The following is a 14,076-nucleotide window of genomic DNA, read 5'->3' on the forward strand; positions in this document are numbered from 1 at the left end:
TATTAAGGCTACAAAGATATCTGTCAATAATACCCGCAAGGGGAGTTAGACAGTATAGATAGATAGAATTAACAACCGTAGCAAACATACATCTGTTATATTGTCATTTGGGCTAGGAAACAGTGCACGTATTTGGAGCAAGCACGAGGTGCTTTTATCCACATAAAGCTGCAGTAGTTATTTCGATTTTTCCATTTTGAGGGTCGTCTAAAGGCTTTTGCTAACAATGAAAAAGTAAAGACACTAATTAGCAAACGATTTAACGCTCAATTTTATTTTCAGCTTAGCAGCTTATTTGTTTGCACTTTTTTATGTTTAAGTAATATCTCAAATCCAATTTATAGTAGATACTATTTTATATGTTAAAAATCTAAGATACTCGGAACAATATAACTTGCTATGGTAGAAAAATATGTTTTATGAATGACCCTCGAGTATGACATGTCTCATGAATGTTTATCTGTATGGTACAGTTATTTACGGAAAGCACGAGGAACTTGGGTCTGCTTTGGATTTATAGAAAACTGACCTTTTAGTTAAGGATAAACAGTATAGTTGTTTAAAGTACATTTGCTTTTCATGAGAAAATGTAAACAAAAACAATATTTGTCATATAAATAACACTTGTTAAGAATTGTTAAATATACATTTTGGTCATTGGTAAAATGCTATTTTATTCAACAGAAAGCCATATTTTACCGCGTACATTTATTATGCAATCAATTGCAAATAAAGAATCAGAATTAGTTTTAAGCTAAACTCGAATCAATTTGAACTGTAACAACCAAGTTACAAGTTAATCACATTAAATAATATGATACATTTTGATAGTTTATACATAAGGAGTGTAGATCGGCAAATTATGCAACATAATTAAGTATAAGTGAAACTATTTCATATGGGAGGTATTACATTGTTTATAAAGATTTTGTCCAAAAATTAGTATAATATAAATAATGTGGACAGTGTTATTCGATAGTATATGCATACCTCGAAGCGTCAAACAATACTTTTGACAGTTTTATGATTTTACAGGAGATCGACAATATGGTACAATATAGACAATACACTGAGATCGACAATATAGTACACAGTGGGAAGGGATTTACATACCGATTTGAATGTGAAAAAAAATACAGTTGTAGAGTATCCATGATTGTTACCCACTAATCACTGGCTCTCGCCGTAGACTTCCTGTTTCTGTTCCGGTAATCACTGATGGCATTGTCGACATTGTCAAAGATGTCAAACTTTATGCGTTTCTCGCTGTTGGTTTGTCCGAAGACTGAGCCATTGAAAAAACAGGCGCTCTTGATGTCTGGGTGTAAAAGTAGCCTACTGATAAGCCCTTGGTTGCGTTTCGTTACGTCGTCAACTAATTTGAACCCTTTGGCCTTCATTGGTGTTCGTTTTCTCATTATTGATTATTTTGCATTGATATTTCGGAGTTTCAGTAATATTGGTCTAATGTTGCCTTTGTTTGTTGGAATGCGGTGAATGCTACTATATCCTCGGCCTTCAGTTCGATGTCCGCTGATGTTTTAAGGATGTTGGATATGGTTTGGATTAGACTAGTTTCGTACTCTTGGGGTGGTTCTTGGATATTCATAATTTTCACATTGTTCTTTCTAGAGAATTTTTCATCGTAGTTAGAAAGTTTGAGAGCATCTCTGCTGGTATCATAATTTTTGTCGACTTGCGTTTGCAGATCTCGTATTGCTTTTGTGCTACTGCACTTAAGCTCATCAATTTTTTGTTTTAATTGCTCATTTTCAAATTCAAGACCTGCTATCTGTTCTTTGAAGGTGATTGTAACATTCTTCTCTTCGGTGTCAATACGATTGACCATTGTTTCTTCTATTTTTCCAATTATTGAGGTAACTGTGCTTGTAATGAGTTCTTCGATTTCCTCCCTCTTCAACATGCTTTCGAGATCTTCCCTCAGATTGCTGATTCCCTCTGTCATGACTTCTAATTGCGTGTGAATATTAATTAGTTCCTCCATGCTGGTATTGTTGCTATTTGAGTCAGCACGCTGTTTCTTTGTGGCAGGCTTTGTTCGAGGCTTTTGTCCTTTGAAATTTTATTGAGGATGATCCGATTTACTGTTAGCAGTCATATCAGGTATTATTGAAACTGTATTGTATATCCAATCAATTATGAGCTTAGAGGTTTGAATTAAAATTAACGATTACACAGGTAAGTGTTATTCACATGTACAGTTATTTTGTAGGTTTATTTTAAAGAATACTTTGCAAATTTAAGTAACGATTTATCTAATTGTTACAACGAAGAAGCAGAATATTTTTGTAGACAACATGATTTTAATAATTTATCTAGTTTTAACACTGAACTTGACCAGCCTATTACCGTAAGTAAAATACGCTGTGCAGTTAAATCGCTCAAGCGTAATAAAACCCCGGGCAATGATCAATTATTAAACGAGTATTTCGTGGAATGTATTGATATTCTAGCCAGTCATTTATGTGATATTTTTAACGGTATTTTAAATTCAGGTTACTACCCAGCAAGCTGGATGGAAGGCTTGATAATACCACTACATAAAAAAGGCGACAAAGGCGAGGTTAATAATTATCGTGGTATTACACTTTTAAGTTGTTTGTCAAAACTATTTACTACAGTCCTAAATAAACGCATTGAAAAGTTTTGTACGGACAATAACAGTATTTCGGATGCGCAGTTCGGATTTCGTAAAGGGCGTTCCACAGTAGATCCAATTTTTATTTTACATTCTCTTGTTCAGAAATACCTCAATGAAAATAAGAGGCTCTATGTCATTTACGTTGACATGATGAAGTGTTTTGATTCCATTTATAGAAATGCACTGTGTTTAAAAATGTTTAAAACTGGTATTGATGGAAAATTACTTAGAATTGTTAAAGATATGTACCAAAAAGTTAAGTCGTGTGTTAAGGTATGCTCTTCTTATTCTGAATATTTCAATTATGCTGTTGGCTTACGACAATGCGAGGTGATGTCACCTCTTTTGTTTTCACTATTTGTTGAAGATCTAGAGTTATATTTGCAGTGTGACATTGATGCCGGCTTAAGTATTGATGATTTAACTTTGATTTTGTTGTTGTTTGCTGATGATATGGCTATTATAGGTAAAACTCCTGAGGAAACCCAGCGACATTTAGATCTTTTGTTTTCATATTGTAACACATGGGGTCTTACTGTAAATACATCAAAAACTAAAATAATGGTTTTCCGAAAACGTGGGGCGTTATTAGCAAACGAAAAATGGACCTATAATAGCCAACCAATAGAAGTAGTCGATGGTTTCAACTACCTTGGTACTGTTTTGAATTACACAGGAAACTTCTGTAAAAACATTGAACATCTCAATGGAAAGGCCTTGAAAGCTTTAAATGTTCTATTTTGCAAATGCGACGACTTTGATCTTTTGCCAAAAACCCTTTGTCAACTATTTGATGCATTTGTAACACCAATACTTAACTATTCGTGCGAAGTTTGGGGTTACACCAAATCTAAGGAACTAGAAAGGATTCACCTTAAATTTTGTAAAAGATTACTAAGAGTAAAAAGCAATTCGTGTTCTGCTGCAGTATATGGTGAACTGGGCAGATATCCTCTATATATACACAGATACATTAGAATAATTAAATATTGGTTTAAAATTAAAGACAGTGATAATATTATACTAAGTGTTGTTTATAATGAGGCTCTTAAAGATTGCATTAATGGCAAGAAAAATTGGGTATCAAATGTGAAAAAGCTGCTCAACGATTACGGGTTCGCTTACGTGTTTGAAAATGGTCACTATGTTAACACAAACACATTTCTAACTGAATTTAAATGTAGAGTCTTAGATTGCTTTAAACAACACTGGCTTCAAACACTTGAAAGTCCAGTTTTAATATTGTACAAAGAATTTAAATTATCGTTCGAGTATGAAAAATATTTAGATGTCTTACCTAAAAGCCTCAGATTTTATTTCTGTAGATTAAGAATGTCATGCCATCCATTAAGAATTCAAACGGGTAGGTACATTAATAATCGCATAGCAAGGGAAGAAAGGTATTGCAGTTGTTGTAACTCACGTGATATAGAAGATGAATACCACTTTATGTTAATCTGCCCTTGTTATAACGATATCAGGAAAAAATATATAAAATCATATTATTACCAGCGACCATCAGTATATAAATTCCTAAGCCTTATGAGAACATGTTCTAAAATAGACGTTATTAAGTTATCCGTTTTTGTGAAAGAAGCTCTTTTCGCTAGAAAGTCCTTATTGAATGTTGTACATAATACGACCAGCTGATTTGTTCTTCTGTTCCGCGGGTTCGCTTCTTTGATTGTTTATGTGATTGTTTTTTTTTGTGTATGTATGTAATCCTATCAATCAGATAGCTATTCGTTACTTAATAGTATTACTGTGAGCATACTGAATCATATGTTATATGTTACATGCCCAACTTTTGTTCAATACAAAAAAGTATTACTTTTTTCTTTCTTATTTTTTTACATACAGATGTAAAACAGACGTGTCTGATTGTCTAATTTGATGCCTTATGGAAACTATGTAATATATGCAAAATATGTGTGTTATGCCTTACTATTATTATTAACATAATAATACACATTTTATGCGCAAGATAATCAAATTCTAATTTAGTATATTTCCGTAAATGTTGATAACTAGATAGCCACCCTGCCACATAAATAGTTTGTAAAAATGCTATTTTCTTTTTCCTCAAACTACTTGCATGCATTACGTTAGATTGAATGTATATTACTTATAACTGTATGATCACTTCCTATTCACATGACCTGTTGATGTATGTATAATTACAAGGTTAAGACTGACGATGTACTATGTACAAGTCGTAATAAACTTATGTTCTGTTCTGTTCTGTTCATTATATCCAATGTGTTTAGGGGACCTCTCAATGTCCTCTAAATGTACTGAAAATATCCAATTTTTAGCACAGAAAGATACAGATATTCACTCGCTATTTATATCCATTTTTTGATGTAACTAATTTATCCCATGCGTTCCAGATACATTCACCTAATGTTTAGCACCAAACATTACTATTTTCTGTCACTATTATATATATAAAGAGCAATTTTAACAGGAGCTGAAATCAGCCACACATCCCTGATCAAACGACCTTGACTTGTGTATGTAAATGTTTTTATCGTTGTTTTTATTGTTGTTTCTACTGGAATTTGAGTATAGGGTTATTATAATGTTTTATTTAGAAGACAAAATAAATGTTAAATATTTATGTATAATATGCCATATGCTTTTCATTCTAAGACTGTGTCAGTTTGAATTGTGCGAAAACCGGAAAATTGGCTTTATTCCAGATATTGTGAAAATTCTGCAGAAATATCACCTTGAAGACTACTTAACGAGCTTTAAAACAAACAGTTTATTCCCGTCAAAAGAAAAGATGGAAATCAGTCTGTAAAAAGGCAGTGCGCCAACACGAAACCAATCACTGGCGAATGAGGCTCAAATAACATAAACATGTTTCGCTTTTCAAAGAAATTCACAAGAGCCTGGAACCGGCTACCATATGGAGAGTCGCGAAGATCCGCCCAGACAGCCTACCGCTCATGAAGTTCCTGGCTCGTTTATCTTGCAAAACACCTCCTGAACCAACCCGTCCTATGCTTAAAGAGCACACACCAGTACATGCACACTGAAGTGGTACACGCACTTTTTGAGTGCCCCTTTACTGACTCGCCGTAACGTCTACAAACGTTCCCTGAAACCGTTCGGCCACTAAGCGCACCACTGCACGCACACTTCAAAACCGCAGAACCTGCAACACTGGCGTTATACCTCATGGGAATGATAGATGACGTCATAGCAGACTTGATGCCTATAGAACTCTACCCAGAGTTTCTGATTACACACCGTATTACGCGTCACGTCGATGGCAGAATGTTCCGTCGATGACAGATAGCTTTACTCGACCGCGTACAACAGGTAGGTTACAAATTCGTTCAATATAATTATATAAAGCAAGTAAGGCCAAAATCGTTGCTACGAACATATTGTCCAGTGACTGAGGACGCCACCAGGTAATTTTGGACTCGTAGTTCAAGTTTTTAAAGAAATGCGAACGAGTTAAAAGTAACAGTTTCCGAAAAATCATGGAAAATGACTGATATTTGTTCAAAATATCTCAAATTTGAAATAAATGACATGATTTCGTGTTATACACATACGAATTAATCCCTTAGGGATACGTTAGCCAAATATCCGCTCTTTGAATTGTTTAATGAACATGTTACAGGCGTCCAAACTGACCCCGTCGAAAACAAATTGGTGCCGTAGTTGGCAGATATGTATTTTAAATGATGCCGCTGATGGCAGAAACGCTGTAGAAAATGCTAACTTAGATGACAGATTGTCAAAATAACTATTTTGTTTATTTTTCTCTTCTTTTTGTACTTTTATACACAATTGAGAAGCGAAACTGTCCTTTGTATTATATTCTCAAGAAAAGAAGGTTATGTATGCTGTAGGTGTATGAATATTCTGTTCAATAAACTTGATTGTGATACCTATATAATATATATAACCATTAAGTACATTGGAACTGAATGAGAAAATGGGTCGTCACGGCTACATAACAAAGGATTATGACCATATGTTAAAATATATGTGACCATACATCACAGTGGCATACACTGTATTTGATATTAATTATAATGATGCGGTATGAATTTTAAATGTTTACTAGTGCCTTATTTATCATAACAAGTGTCTGTATTGAATCATGATTTCGTATATACGCAATTAATCCAAATGGCCATGTTCGTCGACATCATAATGTTTACCTCTTTAAGATTTTCAGAACAATCTTTATAAGATTTTTGAGTTTTAAGAAATATTTTTTAATTGTATTTCATTGTTAATGTTCTTTTGAAGCTAGTCTCACTGTTTTAAACTCCGACAAGTCATATTAGTATACCAGTAAGTCCTGTCGGTCCGTGCATTATAACCATTACAAGGTTTAAGTGAAAACAAAACAAAACACAAAATATGATTTAAAATTTAATGATAACAATTGTATTTCTGAGATGATAATTATCTAATATTGCTTTTATTGAACAAGTACGTTTAAAAATATAAATACAAGTCAAACATATTGTGATGGAGATGGTATGTCATCTAGAGGTTTTGTTTTGTATGTTTTACTTGTATCTTATACGTATGATTATGCTATTTTTTGCATCGGGCGTTTCTTGTTAACGTCTGGAAAGCCAGCGGTAGAGGTAAAACTAAAAGTTTTGGACTCGAAAACACGCTGATAAAAAAAAAATCTCACTTTATCTATATCGGTGGGTTTCCAGATGACTAAAGACGAGACGCTCAATGCAACATATAGTAAAATAATTCGTAGATGTAACAATTTAGATGTACAATCTAAACCTCTCTAACATTATACGTGTTCACAGATATGCCATTCTAACACAAACAACGATGTCTCTAACAACTTACACGTAATTTTATATCTCAGAATTTTAAAGTCGCAGTATACGTTATATAGGAAAAATGACGAACCCGATAGTGTATGATATGTAACAATAATGTTAAACTGTCCATATTCGACGTTTGTTTTGAGAATAATGTAACACAGTTGTAGCAGGGAGATTGCAGATTTTATGTTTTTGTTTACATATTTTTACTGTTACAGTTCTAAATAACGTTTTATCAGATGAATTGTGATGTGTTGTTGAATATCTTTAAGACCTTTTCGGATATGGGCTTAAATCTTGGATTCATCGCATGCATGAAAATGTCTCACGCCCCTTTGTCCATGCGCAAGTTGATCTGGAGCCGATATCTGTCCTTTCTTTCGTTTCTGCTTCTTGCGATTTCTTTCTGTAGTGTCAAAGAAGTGGTCACTGAAAATTTAAATAAGCTTTTCTATATAAGAGGTATGGACAGTTACATGATAGCGATACATAGTTTATATTTTAATATCAATAAATATGATTCCAACTATCATTAAATATACATGTACTGATTCATTGTAATTGTTACATATCTTAAAACATATTAAGACGGAACATTCTGCCGGATTAATATCATAATCCTTTGTTCAGTAGCCTTGACGACACGTTTTCTCATTCAGTTCCAGCTCCCTGTACTTAATGGTTAAAGATTCGTGTTGTTCTATGAGGTGGTGTACAGTGTCTTTGTTGACATCAAACTCAGAGTCACAGTAATAACACCTGAACCTCTTCATGGTGACGGTTTTCTACAAAAAAAACACCCTCATTATATTATATTATAGCATCGTTATATATATTATATAGGTATCATAATCAATTATATTGAACATAATATTCATACACTTACTGCATAAATAACCTTCTTTTCTTAAGAATATATTACAAAGGACAGTTTCGCTTCTCAATTGTGTATAAAAGTACAAAAAGAAGAGAGAAATAAATAAAATAGTTATTTTGACAATCTGTCATCTACGTTAGCATTTTCTACAGCGTTTCTGCCATCAGCGGCATCATTTAAAACACATATCTGCCAACTACGGCACCCTTTTTTTCGACGGGGTCAGTTTGGACGCCTGTAACATGTTCATGAAACAACTCAAAGGGCGGATAATTGGCTTACGTATCCTTAAGGGATAAATGCGTAAGTATATAACACGAAATCAAGTCATTTATTTCAAACTTCAGATATTTTGAACAAAAAGCAGTCATTTTCAATGATTTTTCGGAGACTGACACTTTTAACTCGTTCACATTTCTTTAAAAACTTGAACTACGAGTCCAAAATTACCTGGTGGCGTCCTCAGTCAATGGACAATATGTTCGTAGCAACGATTTTGGCCTTGCTTGCTTTATATAATTATATCGAACGAATTTGTAACCTACCTGTTAACGCGGTCGAGTAAAGCTATCTGTCATCGACGGAACATTCTGCCATCGACGTGACGCGTAATACGGTGTGGATTAACTGCGCCAATTTTCTACAATCGGTACTCGCGGTATAGTCATCAAGAGAACTCCACGCATGTAGTCAAACCCTAAACCTGGCACTTCCAAATTTCGCTATATTTTTTATAAGTGAAGTGCACAGTACGCTGATAAGGGGTCTCAATATGACGCGTTCAAAGAACTGAGACATAAAGTACACCCTTGCGATAACTATCTATGTATTTACTTGTATATATAAACATAATAATTTGACTTTATCTCTACTTATTCACATTGACTGTCTTTTGTATTTGTGCTGTTTGTATCGTTTGTTTGCATCATGTATATCTTCAGAAAATGGAGGCAATAAAGATATAAATATATATATATATATATATATATATATATATATATATATATATATATATATATATAATAAAAGTAAAAACACGTGTCTGGGATTTTAAATATATATTGATTTAGCCAACGCGTTTCGCATAGCTCATCAGGGCATAATATGCCCTGATGAGCTATGCGAAACGCGTTGGCTAAATCAATATATATTTAAAATCCCAGACACGTGTTTTTACTTTTATTATATAATATTCACAATCTGGATTATTACATTTTACTTATATAACTATATATATATATATATATATATATATATATATATATATATATATATATATATATATATATATATATATATATATATATATATATATATATAAGCAGGATTCATAATGCACATCATGAATTCAGTAATTTAAAAGCGTAAACACACTAATGCAAATAATTACAAGATAAAACAAAAAAACAACAAGACTTCTCCTTATTTCTCCTGACTTCTCCCTAAAAAATGCCAGTCAAGACAGAAGTCACTTCTCCCTTAAAATTTGACCCTAGGCCGACCCATGTAAAACTGTTAATTAGCTGAATTGTTCTTTCTATTAGCTCACCTGAGCAGGAATGCTCATGGTATGCTGGTATGCTGTTGTGATCGACACCATCTGCGTTCTCAACAGTTTGTGTGTCCTCAAAAGTTTGCTTAAACATTTAACTTCTTTTCATGTTGTAAACTTTTTTGAGACCCCTCACATTTTTTACTGACTGGACACTTTCTGGCAATACCAGGCAAGTTTACAGGTAGTTATTTTTACTGTTTTTAGTAACTTCCAAAAATAAAAAAATATTTTTTTATTATGCTTTATTTTTATTTTTGTCCTTAGAAACTTTTTTGAGTTTTTATTTTGATTTTTTTCCACACAAAAAAATCCCGTTAAACAGAAAATAATAAAACCCTGGCCTTATCGCTGATATCCATCGACAATGAATACATAGTAATTCAGGGACCTATTCAAACAGAAAAATGAGTAATTTATTAATTTCATTCTTACAAATTTCTAGCATAAACATTAAACTTTGATAAGCACACAACTGTTCAAAACGGTTATACGTGATTCAGTTTTAACAATTACTGCACTTGTCATTTCAATTTTTTTTGTTTTGAAAAAATATTTCCTTGTGACTTATTTTCATGTCAAAAACCTTCCGTCAGAACTCGTCAAACGTTGTTGCGACTAGCGCCTGTTAAATCCGTTTAAGTGGATCGCACTCATTATTTTGTAGTAAATGTCAAGTTTTCGCTCATGCTCTTAGCTATATGGGTTGACATCCATGACTGAATTTATTATGCACTTACCGATTAAAATGAATAACGCCTTCATTAATCGACAGATGGCAATATTGTAATAATACGAATTGGTCTGTGAATTAATGGTCTAATCACTTTTCAGAATTACTATTTAAGTACGATTTCAAATATTTTTATCAAAAGTGATATTTACTACGTGCCATGTTGCTTGGCTAAAGGTCAAACGCATCAGGGACAGTTTGTATAGGTCCCTGAACGCATCGATCATATGCAACACAAAATCGGACGTTATCCGCTGCTGGCGCTGCATGAGTTCCAATTTGTGAAATTTTTTAAGCACAGCTTGACCTTATGACGCAAAAAGTAGATTCTTATTTTAAAAAAAAAACAAAAACAGATCAATCACTTACTTCCAAACTAAAACATAATTTCGATCCTGGCAGGACTCGAACCTGCAATCTCCTGATCCGTAGTCAGGCGCCTTATCCATTGGGCCACAGGACCTGCACATCTACTGCATAGAAAGTATATTATAAATATCCAGTAAGTGAAACGAAAGAAGAAAAGTAAACGGTCTAAGAAAAGTAACTCTAACAAATAAAACTTAAATCGATTTAAGTTACCGTTCTTAATGAAAATCAACATGCCCTTGTCACATTATTTCGCGATACAAAACAACGTATAATTGAAACTTGTACTGAAAAATAATTAATCGAATTCCAAAAATGCCAGTTGTCAACGTTGGAAGGGAGAGTTTCTTTCACGGAAAGTCTTTGTATCAGATCGCTCGAAAGCTTAAAAATTTTGGACAAGGACGTATTGTCATCAGAAAGAAGTTCGAAAGATATGAAGAACCATCATTCTACCGTTTGACTAAAGTCATTCCAGACTTGAATGCCAAGGTACTGATTTTTTACGGGCTTACTTTATTTACGAAATATTTTGCAAAAAATTCTTCGATTTTTAGTATTAATGTTACTTTAAGTTCATGCAAATGAGGACATAAGCATATTTAGAGGGTCAGAACTATTAAAAAAGTATGCAAAAAAATAATGTTACTAGCATGTTGATTTAATAATGTTGAAGCAATATATTCGGATATAAGTTGTGTGAATAACTTACGCTGTCCAGATCAGTTTTCTGAACATATACAGTGTTTTGTGGGTCAAGTTTGTGACCCACATGGGACCCCATTCCCAAAAAATCCTTAGTTTTCCTAAATGACTTCCTTAAAATTCTCAATTGTATTTTTCAAGTGAATTTATTGCAGCATTCTATTGATCTTTCTATCCATCTCTTTGAGTGAAACCTGCACAAATATAATGTTAAACGGTCTCAATCTTATTTTTTTGAGTTTTCCCAATCCAAATGGCCCCTGCCCGATTCCCAAAAATGATTAAGATAAAAACTGAAAGGAAGAAAAAATACATGCGTGCAAAATTAAAAACATATCATTAGAAAGTAATTAAATTTATATTTTAATTGATAAATATTAAATAAAGGAATGCTAAGGGTTCAATCTGTAACCAAATGTACAATTCAAATAGACCATAGCCATATTAAGGGCAAAATTTTGTGTACTAATGGACTTGGAAGTACTTGATGTGCTGTTTATTAAATATTTTCAGGGCTACAACAAAGGTGTTGCTTTTGGGGAGAAGATATTCCGTGGAAAGAACATGGGGGAGTGTAAGATAGATGCAGGCAATAAGCTGGACTGGGTGCTCGTACCAAGGGATCAGGAGCAGACCATTCTAGACTCAGTGAAGAAGGTGTATCCAGAGACTGTGAAAGTCGTTCCTGCTGCAGTTCCCATTCCGCCAACCATGCAATTGTTTGTGTCTCAGGAACTGGCAGCTTATGGCTTTAAAGTGGAAACAGACTTTTTTGTTACAAGGAGAAAGATCGCCTTTTCAAAGTTTAATAATAGTAAACTTGATAAAGGCAGAGTCCCTGTACCAGAAATGTACCAGAAAGCTAAGAATTCATTACCTACTCAGGAAACTAAAACATAAATATTTAAAGCATGATTTCAAAATGTTAGATTTTAACAAATGTACATGTATACAAATAAAAAAATAAACTAAGTACAATAAATATGCACATATAAATTTCTCCAGTTTTATCTCAGTTACAGCTGTTTTTCCCCTTGATGCAAATTATAGGGGGGGGGGGAGATATATTTGATGTCTGTCTCTGTCCATCCATAGATCCGCTTTTCTTTCAGTGCAGGCAAATTTGTCCAAAAAAAGTTCTCCTACACTACAAGCATGCATGGCTAATGATTGATAAGAAGCCGTATGTTTTTTTTATCATCCTATGTAAACAAACATAATGCCCCTTTTCTAGGCCATTTGAAGAATGGGGAGTATTATGGGAACACATAAGCATTATATTAAGGCTAAGTTCTATAACCAGCGTAATCACTTAAAACACCTCTGAATACAGGTAATAGTCCTTGAATTATAAGAAATTACCAGATTATCTTGTCTGCTTTCTATCTCAAAGAGATAATCATACAACTTGGTGATCACTTTTGACCTTTCAATTGTCATCAATGGAGTCGTTTTCTGAGAAAACTGGGCTTAATGCATGTGTGTAAAGTGTTGTCCCAGATTAGCCTGTGCAGTCTGCACAGGCTGATCAGGGACGACACTTTCTGCTTAAATTGGAATTTTGCTAAGAAGAGACTTCATTTAAATGAAAAATGTCATAAAAGCCGAAAGTGTTGTTCCTGATTAGCCTGTGCAGACTGCACAGGCTAATCTGGGACGTCACTTTACGCACATGCATTACGCCCAATTTTCTCAGAACACGACTCAATGGACATAGTTTGTGAAAAGTAAGAACTCTTGTTAAACTTTAGGAATTCGTCTGATCTAACAAGAGAGGTAACACGGGTAAATGTATACAATTGTACCTTTATTTATCTTGATTGAGATCTGGGTGCTTTTATTAGCAATGGGCTATTTGCATATGACCACATGCATTTGTAATGGTTATTTATTATATTAAAAAAGCTTACAGAAATAACAGAACTGTGAAAGAAAAAAATGTGAGTCCATTTACAATTGTTTTAAATTGCTTCAATCAATATAAATAAATGCTAATATTGAGATTTGCTTCAAATGAACATCCAAATTTGCTCAATTCCTTTTTCAGCCTCATAGCCATCATTCTCGTTTAGCTAAATATAACATTTTGTTATATATTATTTACAATGCATTTCTTAGAATTGGAGGCAATGCATGAAAACTGTTTTACTTTCTTATCTGACGTCCTGATTGATTAATCTTTGCCACTGATTTTTCATTATGTGTAGTTTTTGTGCTTGAAATACAGTAGGCAAGGTAGCAACCATTGGATTTCACGTGTTTTGAATTGTTGCTAAATTTAATATACAGCTTAAGTCTTGAAATTTTTATGGATCAATTGTCAATTGTTAATAAAGATATTTATTGTAA

General features: G+C 33.4%; 1 protein-coding gene and 1 non-coding gene across 2 annotated transcripts; one reads left to right on the top strand and one right to left on the bottom strand.

Annotated features, from left to right (window-relative positions):
• Window positions 1-11,043: 11,043 nt before the first annotated feature.
• Window positions 11,044-11,116, bottom strand: Trnar-acg (transfer RNA arginine (anticodon ACG)). Its single transcript has one exon. It is a non-coding gene; the product is annotated as a tRNA-Arg (tRNA).
• Window positions 11,117-11,232: 116 nt separating this feature from the next.
• LOC127866639 (28S ribosomal protein S34, mitochondrial-like) lies at window positions 11,233-14,076 on the top strand. Its single transcript, XM_052407343.1, has 2 exons — window positions 11,233-11,514; window positions 12,241-14,076. Exons 1-2 carry the CDS (start codon window positions 11,338-11,340, stop codon window positions 12,625-12,627), a joined length of 564 nt encoding a protein of 187 aa, XP_052263303.1. The 5' UTR covers window positions 11,233-11,337; the 3' UTR covers window positions 12,628-14,076.

This window comes from Dreissena polymorpha, chromosome 2 (assembly GCF_020536995.1).
Source record: "Dreissena polymorpha isolate Duluth1 chromosome 2, UMN_Dpol_1.0, whole genome shotgun sequence".
NCBI lineage: Eukaryota > Metazoa > Mollusca > Bivalvia > Myida > Dreissenidae > Dreissena > Dreissena polymorpha.